This window comes from Myodes glareolus, chromosome 22, assembly GCF_982192425.1.
Source record: "Myodes glareolus chromosome 22, mMyoGla1.1, whole genome shotgun sequence".
NCBI classification, from domain to species: domain Eukaryota; kingdom Metazoa; phylum Chordata; class Mammalia; order Rodentia; family Cricetidae; genus Myodes; species Myodes glareolus.
The window spans coordinates 49,108,022-49,125,656 of NC_142047.1; the positions used below are offsets into that span (position 1 = coordinate 49,108,022).

Sequence of the window (17,635 nt, forward strand, 5' to 3'; positions counted from 1 at the left end):
GTTAGGTGGCCCATGGCTCTGGGGTAATTCTCATCTCAGCCTGTAGTCTCTCCATAAGAATGCTAGGATTTGTTTTGTTTTTGTTTGTTTGAGGCAGGGTCTCTCCATGTAGCTATCCGGAACTCTCAGATGCCCACCAACCTCTTCCTCCAAAGTGCTTAGATTAAGGGAAAGCATCCCCATAGCCATCTACTTTTTAAAATGTGGTTCTCGGCGATCTGAACTCAGGCCATTGAGCTTGCATCCTCTCCCTGCCCCTGCAGGTCATAGTTGAGGCTGCTCAGAACAGTGAATAGGAGAGGGGCGAAGGTTCTTGTGGGTCTCTGTGCCCATCCCTTGTTTTCCTACTTCCTCCAGTGTCTCTGCCCAAACAGGTGTAAATGTCGAAGTACACTATCCCTCTCCCTCCTTCAAACTGAGAAGAATTTGTCGCTCACACCACCAGGAAAACAATTTTCTCCCTTCAAAAACCTGAGTATGTTTGGCCAGTTCCTATTTTAGTTTCTCCTTTTGTGTGGCTGTCAAATTTTTTGGCCAGGCATTCCTTTGAGCAGTTTACACTGGTTCTCTACTCTTCCTCAGACCTCCGGCTCTTCCCTGTTAATGCCATTTTAGTATATGCTTTGCACTCTGAATTTGAGGTGTGTGTTATTGTGGGAGTATTGGGAATATGGCACGTTGATTCTCCAGTGTAAGTAGCCATTCTCAGTGTTAGCTCCTGCTGAGCTAAGGCTAGTCATTATTGCATCACCACACAAACAGTATGACAGTGTCCTTTCTGTTCCTCCTGGTAGACGCCCCTCCCTCACTCTCACGTCTGCTTCCTCAGGCTCTAGATGCTTCCTCCGTGTGTCTGCAGACGAAGCACACCTCCCAGACCTGTCCAGCTAAGCCTGCAGTGTGTGATGCTTCAGCTGGGACAGTGAGTCAGTCCCGCTCATTACTGGTTCGTGAACTGACCTAAAGCGGGGTTAATTGTAGTCTTGGGGTGCCATATAGGATGAATCAGCGGCCAACTATGGCAGAGGGACCAAACCTTCTAATTGTGTAAAAACTTGCCATTGATTACTGCTTTGAAGCCCTGTGACATTATGTTGGGGAGTGCTTGGTTGAGCATGCACAGGTTTGGGGGTTACTGTGATCATCCCTGTGCTGTGGTACATAGTGGAAGGTGTGGATTTTTGTGGTACAGCCCAGGGTCAAGTGGGAACATGGTGGGAAGGGGACAGCGAGTGATGCCATACAATACAGATATTGAAAAACTCATTTGTGTGTATATATACAAGTGTGTTTGTGAAGTCAGACTGTGGGAGTCAGTCTTCTTTACACAACATGGGTCCTGGGGCTATGACCCAGATCATTAGGTCTGGCAGCAAGTACCTGTAACTGTTGAACCACCTCAGTAGTCCATAAAGAGTTTTCAGTAGACCTCACCTTAGAGGAAAGAGCCAGGTGGGTAGATCCATAGTCAGCATCTGGTTCAATCCTGTGACTCAGTTTTCTCATCTGTAAGATGGGGTGTCACATACTTCTTTGGCAAAGTTCTGTGAATTTGAATGTCAGTGGGCAGCTCCAGGCACTGGTTGGAGGTGTCCGCGTGTGTCTTCAAGTCCTAGCTCTATATCTTTTATTAAGATGGTGAACTTTACACTCTTGGTCTCATCGGATTTATTCTACTGTTTTTCTGAAGCCTGTAATAGTTTACTCATCTCAAAAAGATGAGCCAAATAGAGTCACTCACTGAGCTTCCTCTACTGGAGGAAAGGAGAAAGAAGTTGTACGTGTGTGTGTCTTTGTATATTCGTGTTTTACGTGTGTGTACATATGTATACTTTTAAACAATGAAATTAATTTTCTCATTTGACTTAGGGACATCAGCTTCGACCAGCCAGTACAACAGTTTGGTTTGTTGCCATGCATGGTATCACGTGTGCCCATTAGTGGTTCATTCCTGTGAAACAGCTTAGAAGTAAAGGCGGCATCGTGCTGTGGCCCTGAATTGGAGCCTCAATTGTGTGTTGATCATAGGCAGAAAGCAGACAGGGTGCTCCTAGATGGCTGAGTACTAGGTCCTGCCAGTTAACAGTTATGAGTTATAAAGACAGACTGAGTATGAGGGAGTATGTTCACTCTAGCCATTACTGTTACACAATTCATTATGGCATGTGGGAAGAGCCTTGCTGTATCGACCAGGCTAGCCTCAGACTCACAGGGGTCGGCCTGTGCAATGCCATGTAAGGTTAGGTTTGTTTTTGTTCTTGTCTTTGAAACAGTCACATGAAGTCCATGCTGGTCTAGAACCCACTGCATAGGCTGAGGCTGACTTTGAACTCGTGATCCTTCTGTATCTGTCTCACAAATGCTACAACTACAGTGATGTGCCACCACTCATAACTTCCTTGTCTTTGCTTTAAAAATGCATTTCTAGGTGGGCCTAACGGCGTGTACTTGTAATCCCAGTGCTGAGGCATAAGGATTGCTGTGAGTTTGAGGTTAGTCTAGGTTGCATAATATCAGCCAAAGCCACAGAGCAAGACTTTGCCTCAAAATCCAGTGGTGGTGAAGATGCTTAGTTGTAGAAAATGACATTCGTAATTTCTTTTTCCTTTTCTTTTTAGATAGGGTCTTACCATGTAGCTTTGGCTGGGTTCACGGAGAGATCTGCCAGTCTCTAGATGTGCACTACCATGCCTGACTTCATAGTTTCCTTAAGAAAACTGGAAAAATCTGAATAGAGAAACCTGCTTCTGAACTGAGTGAGGAGCTAAGAGTGCAGAGTAAATGGATTGCTGGTGTGACTGCTGATGGAAACTGTGACTACCAGGAGCAGTTATCCCTTAATGTGTGGCCATCAAGCCCCCACTGTGATATGCCAGGTCTCATGCGAATTCAGGCGACACATTTTTGCTCCCTAAGTCCCTTTGAAGTATCTAGGACACCTTGCTGCTAGTGAGGCACACTGCCAGCCTTGGTGGGAAAGCCAGCATCTTCCGGATCTACTGTCTGCTGCTAATGATTGTGTGCGTTTCTTTTGATTGTGCTTCCTAGTCTATTTTCACAGGAGCATAAGTAAATGTTGATGTTTGGAGGAATATATTAATTGGAAGAAACAATTCCTCGTTCAGTGACAAAGCTGATTTTGAGCTAAGTGAGACTTTAATAATGAGGGCTTTCTGAGGACATTTTCCTGAAGAGCTCTCAGCACTTCAGAATGCTTTTGCATGGATGCTGATGCTGCTAGCTAGAATGTTGTTAATGTCTTCATTTGCTTCTTCACTCTTACAGAGTTACTGGAGACTGTAACCCTGATACATAAGCCAGTGTCATTGCAACCCCGCGGGCTGATCAATAAAGGAAACTGGTGCTACATTAATGCCGTATCCTTCCTGGATGCCATCCCCAGACCTGGCTACCATGGTGTTCTTCTCTCTGGGTGCATTTGACTTAGTGAAACTTCCTCAGGGCAGCTGGGCAGAGGCTGGGCCATCACTTGGTTTGCCTACCTCATAGTTGATGATACTTTGAGCCCCACTTCTGCACCCTCTGTTGACCTGTGAAGGACAGAATTAGGCATGCTTTATTCTCATTGAGTGGTTGTAGATAGTAGGATAGAGTGACCACTCAGAATAGCTTTGCTCTAACTAGTGGTAGTATCTTGCTCAGCTAGGTTCTTGAATGTCACCCTGGCCCATAGCAGATCCTTACACGGCCATTACAGGGCAGCTATCTTTTTTATTTGGTTTATGCTTTTTCGAGTGTCCTTGGCTTAATCTCGTTTTTATATGCCTTTAGAAAGTTTGCTGTTGTCTGTTTCATTTCCTTTACACTTCCTTACTGCGACATTTAGACCCTGCAGGCATTGGTGGCTTGCCCTCCGATGTATCACCTGATGAAGTTCATTCCTCTGTATTCAAAAGTGCAAAGGCCTTGCACATCAACGCCCATGATAGATAGCTTGTAAGTAAAGTGCTCACACATATGCCAGTGGTGGGAGGGGCTTTCCCCTGGTGATGGGAACTTGAATGGTTGGCAAAGGAGGTGCTCCCTGAGTTGAGTCCAGCCCTCCACTCTTGATTTCCTACATATAAGTGCTGGGATATTCTCCTGCTCCCATTTAGTTTATGTGTATAAGTGTTTACCTGCATATCTGTAAGTGTACCACATGTGTGCAATGCTCATGGAGGTCAGAAGAAAAGTTTGGATCCCCTGGAACTGGAGTTGCAACCCATTGTAAGCTGCCACGTGGGTGCTGAGAACTGAGCCTGGGTTTCCTGCAAAAGCGCAAGTGCTCTGGACTGCCCAGCCACCTCTCCAGGAAGATGTTGGGATTTTATACTGAAGTATAACTGAACCTCGTGCTTCTCTATCCTTCAGATCCAGTAGAAAACCTTGTATTGTTTGCCAGCTTAAAATAGCATTTAAAAATGATCCCTAAATGTGTATAGATTTAATGTAAGAACACACTGGGTACTGTCACGTCACCTGACGTGGACCGCACAACTGTTGGTTGTCATGTATTGTGTCAAGACCTGCTCGCTCCTAACATGCTTTGCTTCACTTTCTTTTCTCTACTTAGTGTTCGGCTAATGAACGAGTTTACTAACATGCCAGTGCCTCCTAAACCCCGCCAAGGTGAGTGGTAGCTGTGAGACCCGTTATGGGAACATGGCGCCGGGGAACCAGAATGTGGTAAATGTGGTCTTATTGAAAAGAAAATGTCCTTTTAAATCTGGGTGTTTGCCCTGTGCCAGTCTCGGCTTCCTGCCTGGGAGGTGGTCGGAGTTTGGGTGGCTTTGCTTTCTGTCCTAAATTATACTGTGCTTTTAGTTACCAAAATGTCTGTTTCTCTTGTAGCTCTCGGGGATAAAATCGTGAGAGATATTCGCCCAGGAGCCGCCTTTGAACCTACGTACATTTACAGACTCCTGACAGTTAACAAGTCAAGCCTGTCTGAAAAGGTCTGGGGAGGGGGTAGCTGGGAGGGGGCACATGCCTATAGTTCTAGTGAGTAGAGGCCAAGGCAAGAGGACCTTTGGGAATTCAAGCCTTGCCTGAGCTACAGAGCAAGTTGCAAATGAGCCTGAACCACCGTCGGTGGTTGTTGGCTCCTGTTTGTGTATGTCACATGCCCTGTGCCATAGGTGAGGTTATAATGGAGTCGTTTGATGAGTGTGCCAGTTACATACACTTAATGGCACTAAGCAAGGACTGAGTCTCATTGATTCCACTTACCCCTTTGAAATCAAGCTGGTAAATGGGCAGAACCTGGCTTTTGAGTCTTCCTTTATTGCTGCATTGTACTTGGATAGAGTGGAGATTGCTGGTCCTGGAGGGCCCAGCCTTGTATTCATGCTCAGGCTACAGCAGCCATTCCATCAACTTGCTTCTTGCCTCTTGCTTTTTCCTAAGTATTGCATATTGTGTTACTAAAGGCAAGTGAGCAGAGAAGCTAGGAAGTCTTACAGATGGCCCTGAGAATGGGAGAGTGATGAAGGTATTTGTCTAGAATAGTCAGCTGGTCCTTTCATTCTCAAGTCTGCAATGACGTTGGCATTCACATTTGAAATGCTGTTAAAGGAAACTTATTCAGACAGGTAAAATAGTTAAGAAAATGCCATTTAAATGAAGTGGTACGGAAGCTACAGTGGTTGAAATAGAGTGAGCTCCAGATACACAGGAGAGACCCCAGCCGCACAGCTTTAACCTTTTAATGCCTATGTTACAGCTTTTCTTGTTGACTTGGGCTTACATTTCCTCCTACTTTGGATTCAGGGTATTATGGATGCCTTACCAAGGGTAGGGATCAGAAACAGTGTGAGGATGACAACGTGCCGATGTTGTAGAGCCTGAAGCAGGCCCAGGGGCCAGTGGAGCAGAGATAGAGGGGTGCTCAGTGATGGCTCCATGAAACTGAGCCCCTCTAAGTTGTGTTCCAAAAGAGTGCTTATGAAAAAAGCACTTTGGAAGTTACATCGGAGCTTAATAGAGCTGGTTCTTTAAGACCAATATCAAGCTGGATGATTTCCTAGCAGGAGCTGGAGCAGCTGGTGTTGTGGGTCTGGTACTGCAGCAGACAAATCCAGAGAAAGGTTCTCAGACGCCCCCATTTGTGCCGCCCCCCAATGCCCAGCCATGATGCTGCTCATGGAGTCCTACAATATTGTATAGTAATCCACGTGGTTGGTAGAGACTCTGGGGGCACATCTCAGGAACTGTGTCACAGGCTCAGGAAATTCCAGATGTCTAGGGGAAAATAGCACTTCATTACAGAACTACTTTGCTTGTATAGAGTTAGATGCAGTCCCTATCCATTCTTGGAGTGGTGGAAGCCCAGGTTCTCAGATACCAGCCAAGGGCCAGCCTGGCAAGCAGGCCCTTCCTGGGAATGCAGCCTCATGCCTGCTCTGCCTGCCTGCATGTGTGTATGTGCACTTTTTATTAGTTTTGGTACCAGCTGTACTTGGAATGAGTCCCTGTTAAATAAGCAAACAGTAGCACCTGAGTCCCACCCCCCAGTCCCAATCTCAAGAAGTTGCCCCAGGTTGGCCTTGACCTCATGATCCTTTGTTTCAGCCTCCTGAGTAGCTTGTTGCCCCCCCCCCCCCTTTACCTTTTGTGTGCTACAGCAGTGCTGACAAGGATCCATTTGGAAAGTGTATATTAAACCTGTATGTTCTTATGTTTCATCTAGAAACCCTAGGCACTGACTGGCTATGCGAGTCCTAGTCAGTGATCACCAGAGCTGTGTGGTGTGTGGCTGGTGGCTGTGCTGTCTCTGACTGGTTTTGGCACTGGAGAATGTCCGTAACAGTCAGCTGATTACTTACGACTTGAGTCCTCTCAGAGGTTCCTGTCCAGAGAGTGTAGTTGGAGATGAGGTAGCCAGTCACTGCTGAGTGACTGTGACTCAGGGCTTATGTTGTGGCCCTCAATGTCTTCTTCATGGGCAGGGTTTTTTGTTGTGTTTTTTAAGACAGGATTTCTCTTTTTATCCCTGGCTGACATGAAACTTGCTCTGTTGACCAGCCTAGCCTCGAACTTAGATCCGTTTGCCTTTGCCTCTTGAGTGCTGGGATTAAAGGTGTGCACCACCAAGCTTGACTATTTTTATTTTTCTAGCATAATATGTATGTGTAGGAATTTAGTTACAAAAGCAAAAACAGCATGAAACAAGCCTTGTGACAGATCTTGGGATTTGCATATGCCAATCTGGAATGTTTTGTTGGGGTGGTTTGATCCAGGTGATGAGTCCTATAGACCTCGCTACAGTCAGTCAGAATTAATGTGGGCATGTCTGTCCTCCAGGGCCGACAGGAAGATGCCGAGGAGTACTTAGGTTTCATTCTCAATGGACTTCATGAGGAAATGCTGAGCCTGAAGAAGCTCCTCTCTCCCACTCACGAAAGTAAGTTCGTCTATGTGAGACTGTTTGCCCGACAGCTACTCATAAAGGACGGTGCATGCCCATGTTCTCTCTCACACACCCGTCTGAAGTCGCATGTCCATTACAGTGACTAGGGTACATTAATAAATAACTAGTTTGTTCCATTACCTTTAGCACAGCAATGAGAAAGTTAGGTATGGATAACTGGAATTTATCCAGATCCATAAAGGTGTTTTGCTTTCCAGAGTATCTTCAAATTTCCAATTGTCCAAAGACTGCCTCTGGTTTTTGTTTTGTTTTACGCCACCTCCTTCCCCACCCCTGACAATTTTTCTCCTGTGTAACAGTCCTGGCACTCACCATGTAGACCAGGCTGGCCCCAAACTCACAGAGATCTACCTCTGCCTCCTGCTGGGATCAAAGGCGTGTACCACCACTGCTAGGCTTTTTTTTTAAAAGTAGTTGACAGACCTGCTGTTGTTTTGGTTCTTTATATTTATTTAATGTGTATGTGTATGGAGGGTGGGTGTGGGTTTGTGCCTGTGCAGTGCTGTGTACAAACTGGAGGTCAGGATAATGTGCAGGAGTTAGTCTCCGTCATGTGATGTCAGACCGAGGGCATGTGCTGGCACCTCGTGAGCCCTTTCACCCAGCCAGACAAATCATTACACCAGTGGTTCTCAACCTGAGGATTGTGACCCCTTTGGTGTTCGCCTAAGACCATTAGAAGACACAGATATTTACAGTTTAGAACAGTAGCATTATAGTTATGAAGTAGCTATGAAAATTATTTTATGGGGTCCCATAACATGCACTGTACTCAAGGGTTGCACATTAGGAAGATTGACAACCACTGATTTAGACAGTTCTTTCAGAATGTGTATTTCCTTGGATTTTTTTGTTCTTGAGAATAGTAGCCTAAGCAGACCTTTTTCTTTTCAGAACTTACCGTTTCCAATGGGCCCAGAAGCCACTTGATCGAGGACGAAGAGCAGGAAGACACAGGCGAAGGGAGTGAGGATGAGTGGGAGCAAGTGGGTCCCAGGAATAAGACGTCCGTCACCCGGCAGGCTGATTTTGTTCAGACTCCTATCACCGGCATTTTCGGTGGACACATCAGGTTCATGCTTTTTCATGTTGCCACAGGGAAGGGGCTGTGAGGTATCTGGAAGCTTCCTGCCATCTGCTTTTGCCTGCTTTTTTCAGTTTTTTTCTAAAGCCCTGCTACTAGGGCCGTGTGCTTCCGTGCTCCTGTGAGCTCTCCTGTCACTCCCTATTGATAGTAGAAAGCCAACTGACTTGTGTGTTCTGGTGAAAGAAACTCAACTCATGTGTCTGATTAGAGGCATTGAATTGCTATATTTTAACAAATGGGTTGTTTGTATGTAAAGTCTTTATCATGATGTTATGAGCACAGAGAACGGCCACAGAGAACCGAGCAGCACCTCTGCCACCTTCCTTGGTTTCCCTCCCTTTGTAGTCAAGAGCAGCTGTGCTCTCCTCATTCAGTGTAAGTGCATGACACAGACTGACAGCAGTGCCGTCACCTACCACTCACTGCTCCTCAACCTGTGCACCCTACAGGTCAGCGCTTTGTGTCCTCTCCCCTGTACCTCCTCCTGTTTTCTTGCACCACTTTGTCATAGTGACAGGTCTTTGAGTGACTTCCTTTTTTAGATCTCCAGCAGTGTGAGCACATACGGTTTTCCTTCAGTGTCCAGCTCAGTTCATTTAGTATGTTTTCCAAGTCCATCCATGTCCTGGCAGGTATCACAGTCTCCTTTCCCAAGACTGAGTAATATTCCTTTGAGTATAGCCACCATGGTGATTATATCCATTTGCTTTAGGGTGGCCACATAGGTTGTTTATCCAGGAGCTAATTATGAATGGACTGAACGAATATACATACCAGAACCTCATGAGCTAGAGAGTGAAGTGAATGGAGGGAGACAGTGGTACGCTGGAGAACGTGACCCTGGTCTGCAACAGTCCTTCTGTCAGTTTTCTGCTCCTTCACCTCATCCCTCTAAAAGACTTCTTTAAAAATTTACATTAGAGCATTTCATTATAGAGTTTCTCCAAAAGCTCCAAACACAACTGTCAAGGATTATTTAGTGGGCTTCAGTTTGTGGTGTCTCCTTGGTGTGCTGTATTTGAAAGGCAGCTCTCTTCTCAGGCATTAAGAGCCAGCTCTGTCTGCTCGGCAGCAGATTGCCCAACTTTAAGCAGAAAGTTTACCATCCATTCCTCAGAAGCTGTCTTCTCCTCTGTGGCCCCCGTGAGGAGAGCTAAGGAACCAGTCGAGCTGCTCTGACATTTTACAGGTCCCCTTCTCTAGGGTTCTGGAATCTTTGTGTAACCTGCCATCAGGTGTGGTCTGGGAAGTGTCACACCCTGCCTGTTGTGATGTATCTTGGATGTGCATAGACACATCCTGCCTCTGAGATGAGCTGTGGTGGCAGGGGTAGCAAAAGACGACTGTGTTCTTTGCTGCAGCCTGGAGTTAGGACTATTGAACATGCTTGGGGGGGATGAGGGGAAAGTGAGAATACAGGCAGCCAGAGTGTTTCCTTTGCACTAAGGGCAATATGAGTTGTAGTGCCACAGCCAGCATGACAGATCTTAGATGTGCCTTAGAGTGACAGTGGGGGAAACCAGGTTCCCCTCGAAGAGATTGCTGTCATGGTTGCTCGCCCCAGTCTCTGTAGGGTTCCCTAGCCTCAGTGGGTGTGGGGAGTTTTATGTTGAAGTTCACTGTTTCTTTAAAAACAATAAAGTGGAGATAAGGAATTATTGTTATTGTTATATTAGTCAGGGTCTGGTCTTGAACTCACTGTGTAGGTGTAGCCATGACCAAGAATGATGACTGATGATCCTTGCTCTCCCACCTTCCAAGTGCTGGGATTATAGGGATGTGCATCTAACCTGACCTGTGAGGTGCTGAGGATAGAGCCCAGGACACCATGTACCCCAGCAAGCACTCTCCATCCCTTGCTACAGCCCTAGGCCTAGACAAGGAACTATTTCTGTTTTTGTTTTGTGTTTGTTTAATACAGCGCCTATGTAGTTGCCCATGTTGGCCTCCAGTTACTCTTTCTTGTGGGTTGTCAGTTTCTTTAACTCAGACCTGCCTGCCTCGGCCTCCCAAGTGCTGGGATTAAAGGCGTGAACACCACTGCCCAGTTTTACTTTCATTAATGTTTTTCAGCTTCCTGTGGGAACACAAGGAGCATCAGTCATGGCTTTCACACTCAGGAGGAAGGTTGGAGTATTAGACCTTGACAGAAAAGTTTTCCGCTTGTTCTCAGGGTTTCTGGCCCATGCAATCCAGTCTTCCTTCCACCAGCTTTACTCTGCTCATAAGCTAGACACCAGGCTGCACAAACAAGAGTCTTTGTTGAATCTTAGAATTTTTCCTGGATGAGGTTGAGTGAGAGATGAGATGAGCTTACAGTTATTACTCTAAAGAAAAAAGAAAAATAAAAAACCTAAGAAAACATGGTTGAGTTGGCATCCTACCCAAAAGGCTGGTTGCCTCTCTTCCTGGATTGCTAACATGTTTTTTATTATCCTTAGCTTGCTTCCTTTCCTCCTCATGTTGTTTTTATAGAACAAAAGCAGCATTAAAAGCCCTGTATTCCTGGGAATTTCCTTCCTTTCATTAGTATAGGCTGTGGCGCTTTGTGGAAGCCCTTTGGGGGTCACATTTGTTAACTGGTGCCACATGGTCCTCAGGTGTGCAACGTAAGAGTTTGGAAGTTGAAAACATCTGAGCAAGTGGGAACATGTGCTGATCAGTTGCTAATAACAGGAGGTAGTCCTCAGTTATTTTTATGAAATTCTGGGTCTGTTTTGCTTTCCTATTTTTTCTGGACTTCTGGGAGTGATGTTAAATAAACTTATTTGAATGTTTATTCCTTATCTGTTGGTTAATCTTAAAAAGTGACAAAGAGTGGCCTCTTACATCTTTTTTGTTTTCAATTGCCATCCTAGGTCTGTGGTTTACCAGCAGAGTTCCAAAGAATCCGCCACTCTGCAGCCGTTTTTCACATTGCAGTTGGATATCCAGTCTGACAAGATACGCACAGTCCAGGATGCCTTGGAAAGCTTGGTGGCAAGAGAGTCTGTCCAAGGTTACACCACCAAAACCAAACAGGAGGTATGTTCAACTGGCCAGGAACCTGTGTGGAGGCCCTCTAGATGCATGAAGAGGACAGAATTAGAAAGGCGAGAAGGTGACTGGAACCTGCCTCTTACACCAGTTAGTTAGCTTTACTGAGTAGTTCCAGAATTTCAGGATGGAGTAGTGGACAGACGGTCCCAAAGTTGCTTCTCTTTTCACTCTTGTGACGTGAGGAAAGAGTCTCTGCCCTGCTTTGGGTTTCACTTTCTGGTAGTCCTAGTCCTGGCATCCTGAAGTCAGCCTACCTCCGACAGAGGCTGAGTTAAGATGTAGAGCAGCTCTGGACACGTATGTGTGTTGCATTTTAGCACAGATCACTCCAGACACCGACAGTCAGACAATATGCTGTTTGGATGCATGCTGTTCTTTGATGTGACTAGACAAAGATAAAGCCTTGAGTCTGTCCATCCTCATAGTGATGAGCTGGGCTTGTACCTTGATCAGGAGAGGCTGTTATCTGGCTCTCCGCAGTGGAGACCGCCTTCTCTTCTCTATCAGGTGTAGTCTGTGGGTGTCTGTGCTGGTACCTTTGTTTTGTGTTACAGTTGTTGCCTTGGTATTTGGGGTGGCTTTGGGCCACCAACCAACTCCCAAATAAAAACACAAGACTTATTTTAATTACGAATGCTCAACCTTAGCTTAGGCTTCTCTAATTTAACCTGTTTCTGTTATATTTGTTTACACTTTGCCTTGGGACTCTATCTATCATTCTTTTTGTTCTGCCTTCCCACTTACTCCGTGACTGTCTGGCCCCTGGCGTCTCCATGGTGGCCGCCTTCCTCCAAACTCCCCAAATTCCTCCTCCTACTTACCCTGCCCAGAAGTTACACCTATATATACCTCCTCCATCATAATTGGCTCTTCAGCTTTTTTTATTAGAACAATCAGCTGCCTTAAGCAGGCAAGGTAAAAACAGCAACACATCTTTACATAAACAAATATTCTGCAACATTGACACATGCAATACATTTTTTTACATAGTTAAACAAATGCAACACACCTTTGCGTAGTTAAGCAAATAATCTGTAACACCTGACAGTGAGAGTGGGCATCCCTGATTCTTGCCTGCTTTTGTAAACCCATTCTGCTGGGCTGCCTCGCCTAGCCTTGATGCAGGTGTGTGTGCACCTGTACTTAACTTTATCTTGTACTATGTTCGGTTCATGTCCCTGGGAAGCTTGCTCTTTCTGGGGGGAGGCATGGTAGGAAGTGGATCTGGGGAATTGGGGAACTGGTGGCAGGGAGTGGAAGGAGGGGAGGCTATGGTTGGGGTGTGTTGTATGAGAGAAAAAAAAGTTTGTTTTTTTGTTGTTTTTGTTTTTTATTGTTTTGTTTTTTAATGAAACTCTAGAACTGAGTTTTAGTAACCATGTAAGTTTTTCTTTTGTTTGTTTGTTGAGACAGTTTTTCTGTGTTGCCCTGGCTGTCCTGGAACTTGCTCTGTAGACCAGGTCAGAGATCCACCTGCCTCTGCCTCCTAAATGCTGGGATTAAAGGCATGTGCCCCCACCACCTGGCTGATGGGCCAGAAGTTAAAAAGTCCAAACTATGACATCAAGTACCTGGAATGAGTCTATAACTTGTGATCTGGAGAATAAACTGTTGGTTGGTGCCCCTCTCAGGTTCCCACCCCTTTGTTAGCTCACAGGTTTCTGTGAGGTGTTTATTAGATTTCTCACCTAAGGGGACACGAATAGATGATCTGGGAGGCCCAGGTCCTACCAGATGTAGCCTCTAGTGGACTGCTCGCCTCAATGTCTTGCAGTCTTTTACATTGTTACTTACTATTCTCTGTCTTCAAATAAATAGCGGAGCTTCAAGGAAAAGAATGACCAACTAAGGTGCATTTAATGGAGAAAACCAGTAAACCCCAGCATCAGGCACACCCTGGGAACAGTACTGGTTGGGCAGAATAGTGCAGCATCCATCAGGGCAGTACCTGCCATGCTCACCTGGGAATTACACTCTGTCAAGTCTTATGTATAGTTATTGCTCCTTAAGGATTCAGGAGGCCCATGAAAGCACAGAAGTAATGAGTCAGTGACAGGAACAGATGTCTTCAGGATTACTCAGTGTTTGTCTGAAGAAAGATATTCGATTGGTTTATGAATGAAAGTGGAAAAGACAGGCCAGTGCCTGCCAGTTCCCTCTTCTCAGTGCTTGTGCTCTCAGCTGAGGATGGGCTTCAAGCCTCAGGGCTCCTTTGCAGGTGTGTCTGTGGGGGTGCAGATGTGACTAGGGCTGGGAAGCAGCTGTGGAGCCCTACAGAGGGTGCTGCTGCAGCCAGGCAGGCCTGTGAGCCTCGGCACATTGTGTCACAGGTTGAAGTCAGTCGGAGAGTGACTCTGGAGAAGCTCCCTCCTGTCCTCGTGCTGCACCTGAAGCGCTTTGTCTATGAGAAGACGGGTGGGTGTCAGAAGCTGGTCAAGAATATCGACTACCCCGTGGACTTGGAGATCAGCAAAGGTAATGCCTAGCCCTGCACTCGCTGCAGTGCCCCCTGCAGGCTCAGGACTCATCACTACCCACTCAGTGAATGTGACACCAAGTCAAAGTTCTTTTTGCTTTAAATTTATTGAATTTGTGGATTTTTATACTAAAATTCTCATTAGAGTAGCTTTCTTAGTTTTTAATTTGATTTATGGGTATTTTGCGTGCATGTATGATTGTGTACCAAGCACATGCTTGGTGCTGGTGGAAGACAGAAAATCCCCTGGGGTTGGTGTTATCTGCTGCCATGTTGTTGCTGGGAATCAAACTCTGATCCTCTGAAAGAACAACCAGTAATCGTAACCATTGAGCTCTCTCTCCAATCCCCTCCCCCCCCTTTTCCCCTGTTTTGGTTTTTCGAGACAGGGTTTCACTGTAGCTTTGGGGCCTGTCCTAGAACTAGCTCTTGTAGACCAGACTGGAATCAAACTCACAGAGATCCACCTGCTTCTGCCTCCCGAGTGCTGGGATTAAAGGTGTGTGCCACCACTGCCTGGCTATTTTTCTTTTTTAAAGGCAGGGTCTCACTGGGTAGTCCTGGCTGATCTAGATCACTATATAGGCCAGGCTGGCCATGAACTTTGACAGAAATCTGTCTGCCTCTGCTTCCTGAGTGCTGGGATTAAAACTGTGTCCACACCTGTCTTTGAGTAGCTTTGTCAAAGATAGAGACAAAACTGAAACAACATAATTTAACTATGAGAGAAGTAGGAGAATTAGATGAGGAGCAGCAGGTCTGGCAGTGTACACCCTCTGCCCCCAGACAGTGACATGTAGCGTGTGCAGTCATCACTGGCCATTGCTTCCCATAGGCCTCTGCAGCTCAATGACAACACTGTTTTATTGTAGATTTTTAAATTTTATGTATATGTGTTTTATGTATTTGCACCACACACCTACCTGTCTCTACCAGCTCTGACAGCATGTCTTAAAGAGCCCCCGGGAAAGAAAGGTACCCTACTATACATACAGGTTGGAGGTTTTATATGTGTGCGTAAGAATGCATGCCAGAGCACACATATTCTGGTCAGAGGACAGGCAAATCTCACCTTTTATTTGGGGATCCTGTAGTTGAATTCAGGTACTTGGCTTGCATAGCAAGAACCTTTATCTGCTGAGCCAGCCATCTTACTGCTTCCCCTCTTTTTTTTTTTTCTTTTTTCTTTTTTCCACTATATTTAAAATAATTTGTTTTCCCTGCACACATACTGGCATTCGTGTGGAAATCAAACAGACCTTGTCAGGTCTCTCCGTTCAGCGTGTGGGTTCTGAAAGTCCGGGCTTAGTGGGCAGGCACTGTACACGCCAAGCTGCTCTGCCAAGAACTTCCCCGAAAGCGTTACAGTTGGACAAGTATCTTAGTGCCAGAGCCTGACTAGGAATGTCCCAAGCCCAGGCAGTCCACAGAACACATAGATCTGGGGAGCAGGACAGTGGTGTCGGCCCCCTCTCTCGGAGAGAGATCCTTCTGAGTAGAGTCCTTTATCCTCAGGACTGCATGCTTGGGTTCTTGTTTCCTGGTCCAGGAGCTGGGTGTGCAGTTATCTCCTCTGTCCCCTGACTGTCATGACACCTCAGGTCCAGTCCTGACCCAGCTCTGGTGCGGGACCTGCCCATCCCTGCTCTTAGACGAGGCTGTCCCCAGTCAGTGCTGCTGTCTGCGGAGACTGAAGTGTTGCTGTTTTGTTTTCCAGAACTGCTTTCTCCGGGAGTCAAAAATAAGAATTTTAAATGCCACAGAACCTATAGGCTGTTCGCAGGTAAGTGTGTTTGCCCCCGGCCTCTCACAAACATAACGCAAGCGGGTCTGTGTGGGACCTCAGCAGAACCCTCGACAGAACCCTGCTGGAGTACAGTGTCCCAGAGAGTGGATACTGGGAGAGCTTGAATGTCTAGAAAGCAATTGGGTTTGACATGGGGGAGGGATCTCACAATGTATGAGAGTCCCTCTGAGCCAGTGGTCTATTGGTCCTATTGGAGACGCCTCCCTTTGGAGGGCTTAGGTGGGGATCTGTGGCAATGGGGGTGAGGGCCTTTTCTCATGGTTGCCTTCTGGACGTTGTCTTCCAGTGGTCTACCATCACGGCAACAGTGCCACAGGCGGCCACTACACTACAGACGTCTTCCAGATTGGGCTTAATGGATGGCTGCGAATCGATGACCAAACGGTCAAGGTTATTAACCAGTACCAGGTGGTGAAGCCAACTGCTGACCGCACAGCCTACCTCCTGTATTACCGCCGTGTGGACCTGCTGTAGCCGTGTCCGTGTGTGCCTGCGTGTGTGCCTGACGCTGCTTCCTACAACTCCCAGCTCACTCACTTCCCACCTCTCTAGTGGCTCCTTAGAGAGAAACTCTCCCTCTGCAACAGTGGGCTTGAATGAGAGAAGATGTCGGGGTCTGCACAGCGCAGCTCATGCTGACTAACTTCAGAGACTGTCGCTTGAGTGAGGAAATGCACACGACTTGTGGCGCTTCTGAAGACCTGCTGGCTCCTGAGCGAGGAGGTGGCTCGCACTGTGTCCCAGTTTGATTGCATAGTGGAATGAGTCCCCACACCAGCAGCTCTTGTACATTTGTGAAAATGAATTTTATCTTTCCTTAAAAGATAATTTTTTTAATTCATCACACTTTCCTCCCTTACCCTTTAGTTTTTGATAAATGATAAAAATGAGCCAGTTATCAGAGATGAGAGAGTTCTTTCTTCAAGAGGAAATAAAATACACAAAAACATGTCACTGGTTCCTAGAAGGAAACCTTTTAACAATTGTGAGATGAAACTGCTGACGTATATACACTGCGGGTCAGACATTTGGAATGCAGATGTCAGGCTACAGAGGTGGGTGATTGTAACTTTATTACCATGAAAAAATTTTAAATCACATTCATGCTCTGTGTACACATGAAGAAAAGTGGGCAAAATAATGAAGATTGACATTTCCCAATGTCTACTGTGTAACCTCCTGTTCGCGCCTCTCTGATGCCGTGTCCCTAATTGTACACAGTGTAGTGGTTCCTAGGCGTATAAAGTTGTCACCCGTCAATAAAGATCACAGAGTTGGTTTAAAACTGCGTGTGTTTCTTGGTATGGAAACACCTTTTCTAGAAGAGGCCTCCCCTCCAGTCCTGTAAGCCCTCGGGTCAGCCTCTGTGAACTCAGCTAGGATTCTGGTTGTGTCAATTAGTATGAGAGGGCCCGGCTTTGACTTTTGCTCCCTCTGATCCTGTGGTCAAGGCCTAGTCTTACTTTGAGTGTCTCTGATGCTCCCCATAGCTCCTGACAGATGAAGAGGCTGCCGACGCTGGGCTCGACAAGGCAGGGCTTGCAGTGGATGAAAGCTTTTTCTCCCGGGCTCCACTTTGACACGACAATGTTTCCATCAGTCACTAATGCTTGCCCAAGTCCTACTGTGGCTCCTGTGCATTCTAGAAACCAGCCAGCATCCCTCTGGATGCCAGCACTTATTCTCCGGCTACTGTTGCTGGAATGGTTGTGTCCTCTGCTGTATTTGTGACAAATGTGGCCAGAGCAGGAGGCCCACAGATGCAGTCATGGGTATCCTACCTAGCCAGCTTCC

General features: G+C 46.4%; 1 protein-coding gene across 2 annotated transcripts in view; it reads left to right on the plus strand.

Annotated features, from left to right (window-relative positions):
* The window catches only part of Usp10 (ubiquitin specific peptidase 10), a 50,663-nt gene extending 33,537 nt beyond the window's left edge, over nt 1-17,126 (plus strand). For both annotated transcript variants that reach the window (XM_085681796.2, XM_085681797.2), the window contains exons 5-14: nt 3,286-3,377; nt 3,848-3,957; nt 4,577-4,632; nt 4,855-4,958; nt 7,306-7,405; nt 8,327-8,504; nt 11,378-11,543; nt 13,889-14,033; nt 15,752-15,817; nt 16,128-17,126. In XM_085681796.2, the coding sequence (XP_085537922.1) occupies nt 3,286-3,377; nt 3,848-3,957; nt 4,577-4,632; nt 4,855-4,958; nt 7,306-7,405; nt 8,327-8,504; nt 11,378-11,543; nt 13,889-14,033; nt 15,752-15,817; nt 16,128-16,315 (1,205 nt within the window). In that variant the 3' untranslated portion in view covers nt 16,316-17,126. The remainder of the gene's footprint in view (nt 1-3,285; nt 3,378-3,847; nt 3,958-4,576; nt 4,633-4,854; nt 4,959-7,305; nt 7,406-8,326; nt 8,505-11,377; nt 11,544-13,888; nt 14,034-15,751; nt 15,818-16,127) is intronic.
* The last annotated feature ends 509 nt before the right edge of the window (nt 17,127-17,635 follow it).